The 13,966-nt window shown below is 51.3% G+C and overlaps 8 protein-coding genes across 8 annotated transcripts; 2 read left to right on the top strand and 6 right to left on the bottom strand.

The window, feature by feature from the left end:
- Positions 1-78: 78 nt before the first annotated feature.
- On the bottom strand, positions 79-528 carry BO94DRAFT_620857 (uncharacterized protein; the record flags this gene model as incomplete). The annotated part of the gene is made up of 3 exons (XM_025616959.1): positions 375-528; positions 276-304; positions 79-208 (listed from the first exon to the last, which is right to left on the bottom strand). The coding sequence occupies exons 1-3, from the start codon at positions 504-506 to the stop codon at positions 79-81; spliced, it is 291 nt and encodes a 96-aa protein (XP_025472165.1). The 5' UTR covers positions 507-528.
- Positions 529-1,273: 745 nt separating this feature from the next.
- On the bottom strand, positions 1,274-3,593 carry BO94DRAFT_531319 (putative methionine aminopeptidase, type II). The gene is made up of 7 exons (XM_025610876.1): positions 3,320-3,593; positions 3,118-3,273; positions 2,463-3,058; positions 2,147-2,410; positions 1,940-2,101; positions 1,808-1,894; positions 1,274-1,756 (listed from the first exon to the last, which is right to left on the bottom strand). Exons 1-7 carry the CDS (start codon positions 3,360-3,362, stop codon positions 1,700-1,702), a joined length of 1,365 nt encoding a protein of 454 aa, XP_025472164.1. The 5' UTR covers positions 3,363-3,593; the 3' UTR covers positions 1,274-1,699.
- Positions 3,594-3,857: 264 nt separating this feature from the next.
- BO94DRAFT_620855 (methionine aminopeptidase) lies at positions 3,858-5,447 on the top strand. Its single transcript, XM_025616958.1, has 5 exons — positions 3,858-4,088; positions 4,157-4,187; positions 4,250-4,562; positions 4,626-5,169; positions 5,243-5,447. The coding sequence occupies exons 1-5, from the start codon at positions 4,016-4,018 to the stop codon at positions 5,353-5,355; spliced, it is 1,074 nt and encodes a 357-aa protein (XP_025472163.1). The 5' UTR covers positions 3,858-4,015; the 3' UTR covers positions 5,356-5,447.
- On the bottom strand, positions 5,443-5,889 carry BO94DRAFT_456032 (uncharacterized protein; the record flags this gene model as incomplete). The annotated part of the gene is made up of 1 exon (XM_025607686.1): positions 5,443-5,889. A coding segment is annotated over one exon (447 nt), but the record flags the coding sequence as incomplete, so codon positions are not given.
- Positions 5,890-6,880: 991 nt separating this feature from the next.
- On the top strand, positions 6,881-7,252 carry BO94DRAFT_581731 (uncharacterized protein; the record flags this gene model as incomplete). The annotated part of the gene is made up of 1 exon (XM_025615426.1): positions 6,881-7,252. One exon carries the CDS (start codon positions 6,881-6,883, stop codon positions 7,250-7,252), a length of 372 nt encoding a protein of 123 aa, XP_025472161.1.
- On the bottom strand, positions 7,167-8,903 carry BO94DRAFT_531316 (uncharacterized protein). The gene is made up of 3 exons (XM_025610875.1): positions 8,710-8,903; positions 8,638-8,664; positions 7,167-8,590 (listed from the first exon to the last, which is right to left on the bottom strand). Exon 3 carries the CDS (start codon positions 8,405-8,407, stop codon positions 7,553-7,555), a length of 855 nt encoding a protein of 284 aa, XP_025472160.1. The 5' UTR covers positions 8,408-8,590; positions 8,638-8,664; positions 8,710-8,903; the 3' UTR covers positions 7,167-7,552.
- Positions 8,904-9,574: 671 nt separating this feature from the next.
- BO94DRAFT_226618 (MFS general substrate transporter) lies at positions 9,575-10,587 on the bottom strand. Its single transcript, XM_025606265.1, has 2 exons — positions 10,332-10,587; positions 9,575-10,270 (listed from the first exon to the last, which is right to left on the bottom strand). Exons 1-2 carry the CDS (start codon positions 10,488-10,490, stop codon positions 9,824-9,826), a joined length of 606 nt encoding a protein of 201 aa, XP_025472159.1. The 5' UTR covers positions 10,491-10,587; the 3' UTR covers positions 9,575-9,823.
- A 360-nt stretch (positions 10,588-10,947) lies between these two features.
- On the bottom strand, positions 10,948-13,631 carry BO94DRAFT_563013 (putative transcription factor; the record flags this gene model as incomplete). The annotated part of the gene is made up of 5 exons (XM_025614327.1): positions 10,948-11,562; positions 11,614-12,790; positions 12,838-12,869; positions 12,920-13,476; positions 13,498-13,631. The coding sequence occupies 5 exons, from the start codon at positions 13,629-13,631 to the stop codon at positions 11,321-11,323; spliced, it is 2,142 nt and encodes a 713-aa protein (XP_025472158.1). The 3' UTR covers positions 10,948-11,320.
- Between the last annotated feature and the right edge of the window lie 335 nt (positions 13,632-13,966).

Raw genomic sequence — 13,966 nt, 5'->3', positions numbered from 1 at the left:
TCCCACCTTCCCCTCTCCCGTGGCCTCAATGCTACCTCGCGTCCTTTCACCATTAGTCCCCCAGTAGTCTATCATCCTCTACTTGCTCGTCCCATTCTCATGAGCATGTTTAGACTTGATCCGAACTTCATTGTCATCCAAGAACTGCAGCGAAATCACTTCCTGCTCGTCGGTCGGATCCTTGTGGGATTTATGGGCCTTGGCGCCTCTACACAACAATAGCACGTAGTAGGTTAGCAGCTAGACAATAACCCACCTCCTATGTCACGACTTACTTGATCTTCAGCTTCGTAAACCTGGCCTCCTAGGATTTCCACCAAAGTTAGGAGCCAGGTACACATATCATGGGGTGATAAGGGTTGGAATAATCCTACCACCGACTCCTCTTCCTTCGCAACCTTATCAATACTGGCTGCCCATTTCGCACCATTCTTGTTGATCTCTTGAACATGCTCGAGGGTGACGTTACCCACGATGGTGTAGAAACGCTTGAAGATGGATGTCATGGTGTGATTTTCGATAAAGCAGATAAAGTTAATATAAGAATGAAAATAGAACCAAAACCTGTCCTTGAATAATACCCTCACTCCCAACGAGTATGCCTCATATAATTTATGAAAACGAAAAAAAAAATGTGTTGTGAGAGATATTTTCACTGATCCATTATATGGAAACCGAACGCCTTTGTCTCTCTCAAATAGCATGACTAGATTCTGGAATCTCGCGCAGCAAGGCTGAGACACGCTTCACTTTGGTTACCTACGTTACCGGCGCGCCTATCTAGCTGAACATAGGAACAGATAGGCTCGAATATAACAGGGTGGAAGCCAGTCCCCCAAACGGCGCATGCATGTGAGACCCGTCTTGCTTTGCTTACTGGTTAACACTTGTGTCAGGTACTTAGCCGCTCGGGGGATTCTTTTCTTTCAGCTTCGCTGTTGCTTTGGGGTAGCGTATCGGTAATCAAGAAGGGAGGGAGGGAGCTACGACACGGTTGAGGAGGCAACCTGTTGGGTGTGCTTTATGATAGGTCAGTGTGCTGTTGAGATGATTCCATCTTTTTATTCGATTGGTCCTTTGACGGGTCTACTTGGGAGGATTGGATAGGTAGGTTGTGTGTACGAGATGTTTGTGTGGGCGATGGGCTGGGCTGTGCGAATAATTGGGGGGGGGAAAAGAGGGGGTTATTTTAAGGTCTGATTAAAGAATGAGAAGTTTCTTTCGCAAAATTATCTACTAGCACATTGCGTTCACAGAACTCTCAGGTGAATGCTGTAAGAGTGAATGCTTTAGACTGGCGTTGGATTGCCAGAGCATCGTCGGCTGTAACTATATAAAGGACTAGTCCGTTCTGTTCATCGTACTGAAATCTATCCTACGTCGGAGTCTTTGATCTGGTAGGCATTCTCCATCAATTTAATTCTGTTGGGATCGCATCACTATAAGAGTCCAGGACTGTGTAGGAGAGATGTGCGCCAAGCCGCATAGATGTATCTGTAGCTTGGATCCACTCATGAGTATACCTAGAAAAGAAAGTGAAGTTTGTGTTCCTGATCAGTATTGCGCAGACTGAGATGAGGCGAAAATGAAAGGACTTGACGATAACAATGACTGGCCAAAGGCGTAGAGCCGATAAAACGAACGGAATTGCCCGTGAAATGGGCGACGATGAACAAGAGCTTTGTAGATAGGTGAAAGGTTAATAGTCGTCACCACGACTGATGACTTCTTTTCCACCACTGTGGAGGAGAATCGTCTGCATATAGTTAGTCTTGCACTGGTGTGTTGTATATAAGGTAGATCGTACATGTTCAAATTGAGCCGTGTATGACCCCTTCACATCAACAAGAGGTTGATAGCACTCGACGATTCCATTATCAATCATATTTTTCATCTGTCTGGTCAGTAATTGCACAGATCAAGTGAACGAATAACTCACTCCGAGATGATATTTCTCCACTCCAAGCCGTTCCAGATACCGACGACAAAAGACGAGGCTTCCAAAGTTGGCGTCGATGGTCTTGAGGAGAGTCTTAGCAGATGCAAGACGCAGGTTGGCTCCAGAGACGTCTTTATTTCTTCCGTAGCCGTAAACTCCCACCTACTAAGATTAGCCAAGTTAACGGACCGTGGATGGATACCCTACATCATCATCAAGGAACCCTCTGCCGGTACTTCCAAATGTTTCAATGGCAAATACCTCTCCCTCCTCCATTTTGTCCGGTCGGTTGTTTTTCACAAACGGGACCTGTTTTCCACCATGGATATTATACCGAAGAATATCATGGCCGGTGATGTTGCGGATGGCTTTCACCGGGTGGGTCTTTCCAGCAATCTCGACTTCGTAGCTTTCCATGACCTCCTGGATTGCAGCGCCGATTTCACTGACCCTGGCGTCAACACCAGCATGCTATGCATATTAGCTCATGATTAGATCGACATATGCAGTGAAAGAATCCTACCATGATACCAGTATTCGTCGCGTCCTTCACAGACGCAAGCAGATTATCATACGTATCATCAAACGCGACCGTAAAAGCCGAGTCGACAATCCGACCATTCACATGGACGCCAAAATCCACCTTGAGCACATCGCTCTTATCCAGAATGACATCCTTTGCACCGGGATTAGGCGTCCAATGAGCCGCAACATTATTCAAGCACAGTCCAGTGGGAAATCCTATTCCTGCCTTGAACCCATCTCCGGGTTCAAGGCCCTGGTGACCAGACAACGCGCGAACCCCATCCTCAATGCCCTCCGCGATGGTAGTGAGACTTGCTCCGGGCTTGATGAGCTCCTTCTGGGCGTACTGGCGAACCTGACGATGGATCTCGGCAGCCTGACGATAATCGGTAAGGAAGCCGTCGTCCCAGAGACGCGAGTTGTAACGTAGCTCTTCGTCGGTGGTGCGAGAGAGGTTTTCGTACGGGACGAGTTCTCCCACGGGGTATCCGGAGGGGAAGAGATTCGAGACGAGCACGCTGGGTGGGTTTGATTGTTCCTTTGGATGAGCGGATTTGGACTTCTTCTTGGATTTCTTGCGTTTCTTTTTCTTTTCTGTAGGTACAGTGTGAGATACCAACTGTTCGAATCGAACGGATAGGTGAGGTACATACCAGCATTAACAACAGGGTTTACCCCCGTTTCTTCGTTCGCTTCGTCGTCATCATCATCGCCATCGACAATTCCGCGGTCCAAGTCGGCCGACTGGGAGCCATTCCGAGAGGGCTTGGGGTTTGGATTGGTAGCCTTGAGGTCCTGGGAGTTGGAGGCTGATGCGGGGTGAGCAGAGGTCATTTTGCGGGGATGCGATCATACCATCAGGGGCCTGCCACTGGCCTTCAGGGGTCTTTGATCCCATGGTGTATTGTCAAGGCGCAGAACCGACATCAACCGAGCAGAATTCTGATGAGGTTGGAGTTGTCAGGAGTAAGCTGAGCGCAGTGAGAGAAAGCTGTCTTGACCTAAACACGCCCCGCTCGGCCCGTCGGAATTTGGAGCCGGTGGGAACCCGGGGGAACCTTATTCCGCTGGTAGCCCTAGTCTAATCAACGACAAGCTTATAAGGAGATTTGATTGAATTGAATGATTTATTATGGGGGCCTGTACTGTAAATCAAGCATTCGGTGTAAGGGTATGGCTTCCAATAGCAGAGCATCTCTCGGAGATGGGTCACGTCGGACGTCCGTCGGAGCCGACCTCAATCACATCAATCACCACGCCATACCTTCTATTTCCAGTCTAGCCTCATGTATAACAACTGCGCCATTAAGCGCCGTGGTTCGGATGAAGCTACCAACTCAGCAGGGAGTATATCTAGGCACAACGTGCGGGGAATCACAGCTGAAATATGAACCAGCTGTACTTAGATAGAGTGTTCCCTTTCCATGGAACATAAGCACCTTCTTATCCTTACATTCTCAATCCTCCGTCCCCTGTAACCATGCCCTCCGAGATCACTTCAAAACACAAATGCATGGGTATTGGGTGTGACAATGTCTGCAGCACCCTACAATGCCCCACCTGTCTCAAGCAGGGAATCCACGGCAGCTTTTTCTGCTCACAGGATTGTTTCAAGAAGAACTGGGTAATTCCATCCTTTATTTCAGATGATTACCTTTGAAAGAATGAAGATCCATTAACTAACACCAACAGAACACCCACAAAACCCTACACGGAACCACAAGTACCTCCCTCCCCTCCCCTCCCCCAACTATACCACCAACACCCCCCTAACCATCCCATCAGCTCTCTACAACCCCTTCCCCTCATACCCATTCACCGGCCCCCTCCGCCCCGTCTACCCCTCTCCAACCCCCGCCCCGTGCCCCCATCCATCCACCCCCCAGACTACTGGCAAACTGGAATCCCCCTCAACCCGGCTCCCCTCTTCGACCGCCGGGTCAAATTCACCATCCTCGACCAAGCCGGCCAAAATGCCATGCGAAAAGTATGTCGTCTCGCCCGAGAAGTCCTCGACATCGCAGCCGCTGCTATCCGACCCGGCATAACAACCGATTACATTGATGAGATTGTGCACAAGGCGTGTTTGGAACGTGATGTATCCCCCTCCTTTCCCCATCACCCATCAAACCATATCATAACTAACAAAAAACAAAAACAGTCCTACCCCTCCCCCCTAAACTACAACCACTTCCCCAAATCAGTCTGCACATCCCTCAACGAAGTAATCTGCCACGGCATTCCCGACCAACGCCCCCTTCGCTCCGGCGACATCCTCAACATCGACGTCACCCTCTACCACGGGGGCTACCACGGCGACGTGAACGAAACCTACTACGTTGGTGCTGCAACCACAAACCCCGAGTCCGTCCGAGTGGTCGAAACCGCGCGCGAGTGCTTGCAAAAAGCCATCCAGCTGGTCAAACCAGGCACGTTGTTCCGGGCCTACGGGGAGGTTATTGAAGCGCATGCCAGGAGTAAAGGGTGTAGTGTCATCCGGGCGTTTTGTGGCCACGGCATTCATCAGGTGTTTCATTGTTTGCCGAATGTGCCGCATTATTCGGGGAATAAGGCCGTGGGGAGGGCGGAGGAGGGAATGTGTTTTACTATTGAGCCGATGGTGGCGATTGGGGATTGGAGAGAGAGGGTTTGGCCCGATGGGTGGACGGCGGTTACGGGGGATGGGGGGGTGACGGCGCAGTTTGGTATGTTTGTCTTCTTTCTTTTTTGTTGTTGGTGTTGGGTTTGGTTGGTGGGGAGGATTGCTAATGGTGGTAGAACATACCCTTCTTGTAACGAAGGATGGAGTCGAGGTTTTGACGGCCAGATTGCCGGGTTCGCCTGGGGGACCTGTTACATGCCCTGTATCTGTGTCTCCTCCGAATGTATAATCACACACTATACACACACACCATAAATAGACAGTATCTACTCAAAGAACAACCCCGCCCCCCATCCCCATCCCAAAAAGAGAGGAACTAAGTAACCAGCGCAACCCTCGCCTCCGTCCCCCAACTCTCCCCCAACACCACCCCCACACAATGTCTAACATGCTCCTCATTATCAAAGCTCGGTTCCAGCAACACCTCCTCCCCACCCACCACCCTATCCCTAATCCTGACCATCTTCCTCCAATAAAACAAACAATGCACAACATGCCACTCCCTCGTCATTTTCACCCTCGCGGACTGATTATTCGCCAGCATAGCCACCTCCTCCACACTCATGGGTATCGTATGGTGATCGTCTGCGTAGTATGTCCAGGTTCCGTTGGGGCCGGGCCCCGAGCGATCGAATTCGGCGGTTAGGGCATCGTCGCGGCAGTGAGGTGGGAGCCAGGCTGCCGCGAGAGAGTCGTATTTGCAGTTCAGGGAGAGGGCGGTGGTTGTGTTGGTGCCGCAGGTGCAGGATTTGGGTGCGGGTGGGGGGTTCGGTGGTGGGGGAGGGTGGTGGTTAGGGTGTAGAAGCCGTAGAGGGCGAGGAGGAGGGTTAGGGTTTTGAGGATGAGGATGGGTAGGCGTTTTAGGGGGGAGGGGGAGGTGGGTTGGAGGAGGGATTCGGAGTCGGGTTCGGAGGCAGAGGGAGAGGAGGGGTTGGTGATTCTGGTTGAGTTAGTTTGAGATGTTTTGGTAAGGGGAAGGATGGGAGTAGGGGGTACCGTTCGTATGTAAAGCCCATAGTTATTGAATAGGACCACGGTGTGGAAGGGTGAGTGGTTGTTGTGTGAGACTGTAGGATACTACAGGATCCCCAAATGAAATGACTGAAACCCTTTAATATTCGATCCAGGGGATCGAGAGGATATCATCATCCCCAAGAAGTGAGAAACGACGAAAATTCTCTTCTGCTTAATTCATTAGTTACTTCCATCTTTATCAACTTGCATCTCGCTCTTCTCCCCGAGAGATATCCAACTAACCGTCTTACCCCTCTCCTCCCGAACACTCCATCCGAGACTTACCAGAATCCAGACCCTCCCTCAACCCATTCCCTCCCAATTCGATAAAATCACCTATCTCATTTCAGCCAACTACATATCTTCTTAATCAGGCATCTCCACTGCCCTTTTTAAGCAACGCGCGATACCACATTCAGCCACCTGCATGACCCTTTCCGACGAACCTAACCAAACTAGGCAAATTTCCTATTTAGGTGTTCTCAGCTTTCTAGGCGGATTTTCCTCTTTTGGACTACTTATCTCTGACATCCAGGATAGGAAGTAGGATCTCGGAGTGATGGCCGGGATTACCAAGGAGAGGGGTGGGGTGGGGTTTCGATTCGAGAGGTGGGTTACCTGGGAGGGAGGTTGATACAGAGGGTTATATATAGTAGTTAGTTACTTTCGGATTGATTCAGAGAGATAGAATACATTATTGATCGATTTGTATTCCTATCGTGCGGATCTCGGAATCAAGCATGAAGCTCTCGACTACTCTACTCCAGGGCATTGTGCTCGTTGTCGCGGTCGCTTGGGCGAGTCCTGTCCCTGTTTCGGTTGATGGGGCTATTCGAATCCCTGTGAAGGCGGATCCGGATAGGCGGGATGAGGGGTCTATTAGAATTCCTGTGAAGGGCGATCCAGATAAACGGGATGAGGGGTCTATTCGGATTCCTGTGAAGGGTGATCCAGACAAACGGGATGATGGGGCTATTCGGATTCCAGTCAAAGGCGATCCAGATAAACGCGATGACGGCTCTATTCGAATCCCAGTCAAGGGCGATCCCGATAAACGTGACGATGGTTCCATTAGAATCCCCGTGAAAGACGACCCAGCCAAACTCCATTAGCAAACTAGTCAAAGAAACGCCGACTATATACAATGAACGTGAGTGAGTCAAAGCCTCTCCAACATGCCGCCACCTAAAAACACTTGGAGTCATCTGCATTACACCAATCGATTCCAAATCTTCTGACAATCTTGTAGATGCATGAACAGGATTGACGTCTGGGCTGGTTACAACATGTTGTCCGTAAGGGAGGAGAATGGATAAATGAATGACATGTGGAACGATCTCTAGGCGGTTAGCAAGTACTAGATAATAATGAATCTGGTCACTCACCTTGATGTAATATCAACCCCAAGACACTCAAGCTGCATTCTCACGAGCCTTCTTCTCAGCCGCCCGCTTAATCATAATCCCCTCAAGAATACAATAAGCCTTCTTCGCATCCTCAGTAGCCGCAGTCATCATCCTGAACGCCTTGGTTCCCTCGGCAATACGATCAGGGAGGCATTCCAGGAGTTGACGCAAATCTTTGAAATGGATGTTGGCCACCGTATGCACCAACTCACGACACACGGCCTCGATTTGAACCTGGTACTTCCCCACAAAAACCCCACCGACTTCAAAATCAGGCGCGTCATCTGGTATGACAGTTTTGGGTTTGTTCTGCAATGCCAGGAGTAGATCACACAGATCTGTCGACCTTGTAGCAAGCTGCTGGACAACAGCCACTAAGAGAATCGAGTTGGTGGTGCAGATGGTGCAGCGGGTGCATGCGAGTACGCGATTGCATGCTTCCACCCCGTGGTGTAGTGACATGAGTAAGTAATCGATGCGTTCGGTGTTGTCGGTCCTGCTGCGCTCCTTGTCACCAGCGACCTCCTCGAGGGAATTGGCCAGCGATCGGATGCATTCGCAGAGACGTCCTCGGGAATCGAATGAGCCCTGACTGGTGGTGGCGGTGGGAGGCGTCATAAGATACGAGGTGGGACGCCGAGCATTGGCATAGGATGTGCTTGGTGATGGCTGCGAAGGGGGTGTACTATCAAACTCCGACCCCGAAGACATCATGGGTAAACAGGGCACTCTTGCATCCAGGCTAAGGTTCAGTCCCGGGTAGTCGGCCACGTTCACTTCGCAGAATTGATCCCAGTTTTGGTAGGGATTCGCAAAAGGCGAGCGCGTAAAGGGCGTTTGGACCTTGATATTAGAGTCCATGGGGGATACGCGACCAGTATCACTCTCTGCCCGCCGTCTCTTGCCGGGTGGTACTGAGAGTTCCGGAGATGGGCGTTTCGAGGGTACTCCTGGGGTTGGCGCTCGTGAAGGCGTCTGGTAGGTACAGTTGGTGGATCTTTCTTGACATCTTTCACAGCCGTAGAGATCCCCGTTGCATTTTACCTTGAATCTGAGTCAGTACTTTGTATCCAATTTCAGCGTTGACTAACCCTCTGAGCTTTGCACCGATCACACGCCTACTACCGTTAGAATCATCTGCATTCATGACAAGATCAACGTACAAGAACAGGGGACCTTCGAGTCTCCATAGCAGCCTTGGACAGATCAAGGTATTCCGAGTTGCTTGGCGTAACACTGGAACAGCGAAAAGCACCAAACATGTTGCAAGTATGACTCTGTTGAGAAACCCAAGAAATGCTAAGATCGGAAGAAAACTTCAGTTGTTGTAAACAATGCAGACCAAGAAGTAAGATGGGCAGACCTCCTTAAATATGGCAACAAACCTCACCGAACCACGGATGAGCCAAGTGACCAATCAATCCGATGATGCTATCGCGTCTTGATTTCTGCCTGCGAGTTCACTGTGCCGCATAATGCTTGGGCTGGAGGGCCAGACTTTAGCGCCAACCGCTCCGAACTAGGGAACGCTACTGCAGCTAACAGCAAACTTCGGAACACCGTCGATCAATGGGACAATTTGGATCTTTCGCCTTATGCGAGGTGATACCGCTTAACCGCCTGGACCCCGCACCAGCTGGCCGGGGCGTTCTGGCGTAACGCCCATCTTCGATAACTCGGCTACTTTGCGGGCAGCACATTCGCTCGGTGGTGAGCGGGGTTTCACGCTGCTTAGCTCCAAAACTTGGAACTTTGCCGCTGGACGTTCCCCGGAAGCCATCGCTCTGCATCCGTTCCACACACGGCGTAGAATTTAACGAGATCCTCCCGGGCGGCGCTTAATCTTGGCTGTTGGGCCGTCCGCCGGTCAAGTCTTGGTTGGTGGCGTCGTTGAACCAACATGATGCCATGTGATAATTGCAGGTCAGAATTGCTCAGTAGGAGTGCAAGTATTGTGATAGGTTAAAAAACCCTCAGATTGTCGGAGAATTCCACATCTGTCATAGGACATCCTGCATTCCTCCTTTTCTCCAAACCTGGTTGCTCATTCAGGGGTGTCTTTTGAGACACTGCAATAGCCTTAACCCTCGGTAAAGTGCCTTTGATGCTTAGCTGTATCACCTCACTTGGCGCGAAAAATTATCGGACTGTCTGCTTTGGTAGTATGTACGACACCAGGAAATTAATGACCAATCTCCAATATCGTGAAACTCTGTGGTGCCATGATCCTTGTGATTGCCTCCATGGTCCAGGCTTCCTCTTTATCCCTGCATGACGTTACATTATGATCCGAAAAGGTCTAGGCGGCAATCTTTGTGTACCCGTCGTGAAAACTCCGCCCAAGATTGGGCCGAGGACGGAGGCGATGCCGAAGATAGCACCGGCAAAGCCTTGGAATGCAGGCCTCAGGTGCAGAGGAACCGTAAGTGCAATGATGATCACAGCACCGGAGGAAATGCCTCCAGTTCCTATACCCGCGATTGCACGGCCTATTATGAGGGCGACAGAGGTGGGAGCAGCACCACAGATGGCGGAACCAATCTCGAAGATCAAGATGGAGATGATGAAAACCCACTTCGTCGGGTAGAAGGTGTAGATACGGCCGTAGATAAGCTGGGAGGCGGATGCTGTCAACATGTAGGCACTTCCATACCAATCGATATCGTTGGTACTATGAAAGTGGTCGGTGATCTGAGGGGTTGCCGTGGCCACGATGAGGCGGTCCTGTGCGAATCAGAGTCCCAGTCAGCTTGTTTCTTGTCAGGATAGGTTTGCTGCAGCCCACCAGAGCGACCAGAAACATCACAATATAGATTGCCAACATTATAGGGATAATTTTGGCCATTGGGGGGTATGCCGGTGTCCCCTGCGGTTCATTTTGGCGGTTGTGGGTGGCCGAATCAGGAGGCCCTTCGCTGGGGATGAGCTCTAGGGATTGAGTCATCGCGGTAGTGTTGTGATTCGATTAAGGATTATTTAGAAAAGTTGAATGTTGACAAAGAAGGTGAGGTGAGGTAGTCATCTTGATATAAGTTCGAGTCAAGGGGATATGGATGGACGGATCTTGTGCCCGCAATGTGCTGCTTTCGGAAGAGGTAAATCCGGCCTGGATGAGATATTGAGATATAGATGGAACAATTAATGCCCATCTTTACCGAAAGTGGCATGGTCTGCATGGTTATGGGGAAGGATCTCGCATCTGATGGATTTATGTTCCTGAGTCCAGGTGCATCGGACACGCACAAATCCGACGTTGGGGTAGATGTGAAAGCTTAAATGTGAGCATTGGGCGTTATGCGTGGAGAATGCATCCACCGGGACGTGGCAACTCCGCGCCATGACCAGGAAAATCCTGCCGCATAAAGCAAGCATTGGAATTTTGAAGGGTCTTCCCAGATCCACCCTTGCACAACCGGGGCGATTCCTTTCCAGGGTCAGGCACAACCAATCCCCTGTAGCGCACAAGGAGCTTGACTCCAGCCATTCGATTTCCGCTTTTTTCCTATCTCCCCTAATGAATAGATCCAGCCATATTGTCATTGCATTATCGTCTCCCTGGTATCCTTACCATCACCCTTGAATACGTCTGCACAGATATCACGGACACCTGCTTTGTACCTTAATGTCCAGTGTTTTCGAAGGGTATCCTCAGAATCCACGAGTATGCTAATCAATTCACCTTGAAATAGAATCTCCTGCTTCGAGTGCGGCGACTGGTCGAGATGATACTCCTCTTTCATCGGTCTCATCCCTACCTCCCAACTGACCGAGGCATCACCACTCTGTTCCCGGCCAATTCATCCCCATCCACTCATTCCCCCCACGTTGAATGTTGATATCGAATGGGAAGACATCCGGTCGATCCCCTCGAACCCCTAGAAACGTGGAGGGAAGGTCAGGATCGTCTGTTGCATAGTCAGCTAGCCAGGACAGATCAGGTGGATCGAGAATCTCCGAGTCAAGCGCATTCCCGCCTATGTCGGCATCGCCATCACTAGCCGGTGCCGGTCTTTTCTCTACAAGCGTTCTCGTCGAGGACTCATCGAGCTCAGTCGCATCTAGATCACCGGCAGTCCGAGACAACACAATCCGGATTGTTTTCACCGCCATATTGGCCTCACGCGAGGTCGCACTACGGCGCATCCAGCTCACACGCGCGCGTCGGAGCGCCCTCTGAATCTCTTCAGCCTGTGGTAGAGGAGAACCGCGATGTAGAAGGGAACACAGAATCATAGTTGCCGTGAGAAACTGGTGATTGATAATGGATGTCACCCGCCATTGCAGCGACTGCAATTGTCCTCCCGGAGATGTCTCCTCATCCAGGATATGCTGAAGCTCTAGCGCACCGAGCGAGGCGCTGATACATGCTTCACGAGAGTAGGCGAACGTGTCCACTTCCCCTGCTGGCCTTGCTGTGAAGAGAAAGCGGCGATGGAGCATCAGTTGGCCCTTGTAAAACAGATGACGGAGGAACAACCGGGACATGGTGACCTGTGGACTGTCCGTGAAGCTGATTCCTAGTGGTGACTCGATCCGCAGTGGCGGCGGGAGACTAGAGGCCGCATCGTGTAGCACACGGTCAACCCGCAGAACTTCAGAGTACGGAGAAGACTGTACAGTAGCAGCCAGATCGCTGATTGAACCTAGAGCGACTAGCATGCGGCGTCGCGCGATGACACCCGTTGCTGTTGTAGCCTCAGTCTCCGGTCGGGATGGGGGAAGCTCTGCCCCGGGGGTCTCCAGGTCATCGTCATTCAAATTGCGTGGCTCAGCTGTATCGCACTTCTCATGAGGAACCATGCGCGGCAAGCCCATCTGGCTGGAAATGAGAATATCACCTAGAAGCACTGTTGCCCATAGTCGACGTCGCATTTCCCCTTGCACGGGGGCGAGGCCGGGAAAATGGCTGGGATCCCGATGGTAGCCCATCCGCATCGCCAAATTCACCTCCAGTGCAAGGAGAAACCAAATGTCCTGGTCGGCATCCGAATGAAGGCAGAACTCGATATACACGTATTGAATGACTGTCTCGAGCACATAGGGGCCGCACTTTGTGTACTCGCCCATAACGAGACACTGAACGACTTTCTCGCGATACAGATCAATCTGCAGCGCTTGTTGCTCGGCATCTAGCTCCTTCAGAGTAGATGCATTCGAGGCTTGCACGCCCAAGCATATCATGCTAAACAACAATCCCAGCCACATGATAGGTACTTTGCTGGGCTCCGCCCAGAAGGTTTCGTACTGTGTCCGTCAGCTGGATTCACATCGAACATTCCAAAGCTACTTGCCTCGCGCAAAAAGGTAGGTCCATGGACGGCACCTATTCAAGGATGTGAGTGTGTGAGCGTTGCAGTCGTGCAGGGGACGCACTGGTAGAGACCAAGTCCATGCGGTTGAAGTAGCGCGACAAATAGCGATCCACAATGTTCCGGGGAGGGAGCGCCTCCAGCAGCTCCTCCCGCGATGTCGCCCGCCGGCATCCGTACAGTAGAAGTGCATGCGTCGAGTCAGGTTCGTCATCCGGACTGGTCGTAATAGACAGCTCCTCTTCGCGATCGAAATGATCTTTGAGCTCGGCAATATTGTCGAGAATGGCCGCCCAATGATCCCCGCCGACGTAGCGGAGCTCCGAGGCGCTCACGCGCATACTGCCGCAGTCCAATTGACTGTCTTGCAAGGGCGACTCATTCGCAGCGTTGGAGGACAATGCAGACCCAGGCATCAACGAGTGGACGAGACGTTCGAGTTGCGCCAGCCGATCCTGCATCTCCGGGACGACCGCCTGGCGGGGAGCATGCGGGCGGGCCGACCGATGCTGGCTGTCCGCATAAACGCAGGGGTCTCCTCGCGATGCACAACCGGAGCAGGGGTGCTGACGATCGCAGCGGGATCTTGCATAGTGGGTTAGCATCGATTGAGATACGGGCCTGTGGGTATAGGTGGCTTACTTGCGACGGCGACAGGTGTTACACGACAGCTGGGGCTTATCACGCCGCCGACTGAGAGGCGGTCGGGGAGGCACAGGTACATGGTCAGCGGTAAAGGACATTGATGCAGCCTCAAGTCTGTTGCCAGAAGACATGATGGTAAGGCTCTTTCAGAAAGTAGATGCCTACTCAATGGTGAAGAGCTGACGGTGTCAGGAGATAAGCAGCGGGATGTCTAAGCCTCGTATCGGCGTACATTGCATACAGTCATGTACGGAAAGCCCCATTCTATCAATAAACACAGCGTGATACTTCACAAATTAACCACTGCTTCAGTCTATCTCTCTTCTCGCGAGTAACTCCTCGCTATTATAGACCTTCTACATACCATATCATTTGGCCATTACGACGCCTCAGTTCACGCCATCTGTCATGTCTTTAAAGAGATGACCAATCTCAAGTCAACTTAGTTAGTAGAGGCAGTAAGAGC

Source organism: Aspergillus sclerotioniger (assembly GCF_003184525.1).
Source record: "Aspergillus sclerotioniger CBS 115572 chromosome Unknown BO94scaffold_3, whole genome shotgun sequence".
Classification (NCBI taxonomy): Eukaryota; Fungi; Ascomycota; class Eurotiomycetes; order Eurotiales; family Aspergillaceae; genus Aspergillus; species Aspergillus sclerotioniger.
This window is presented reverse-complemented; position numbering and strand designations above follow the sequence as displayed.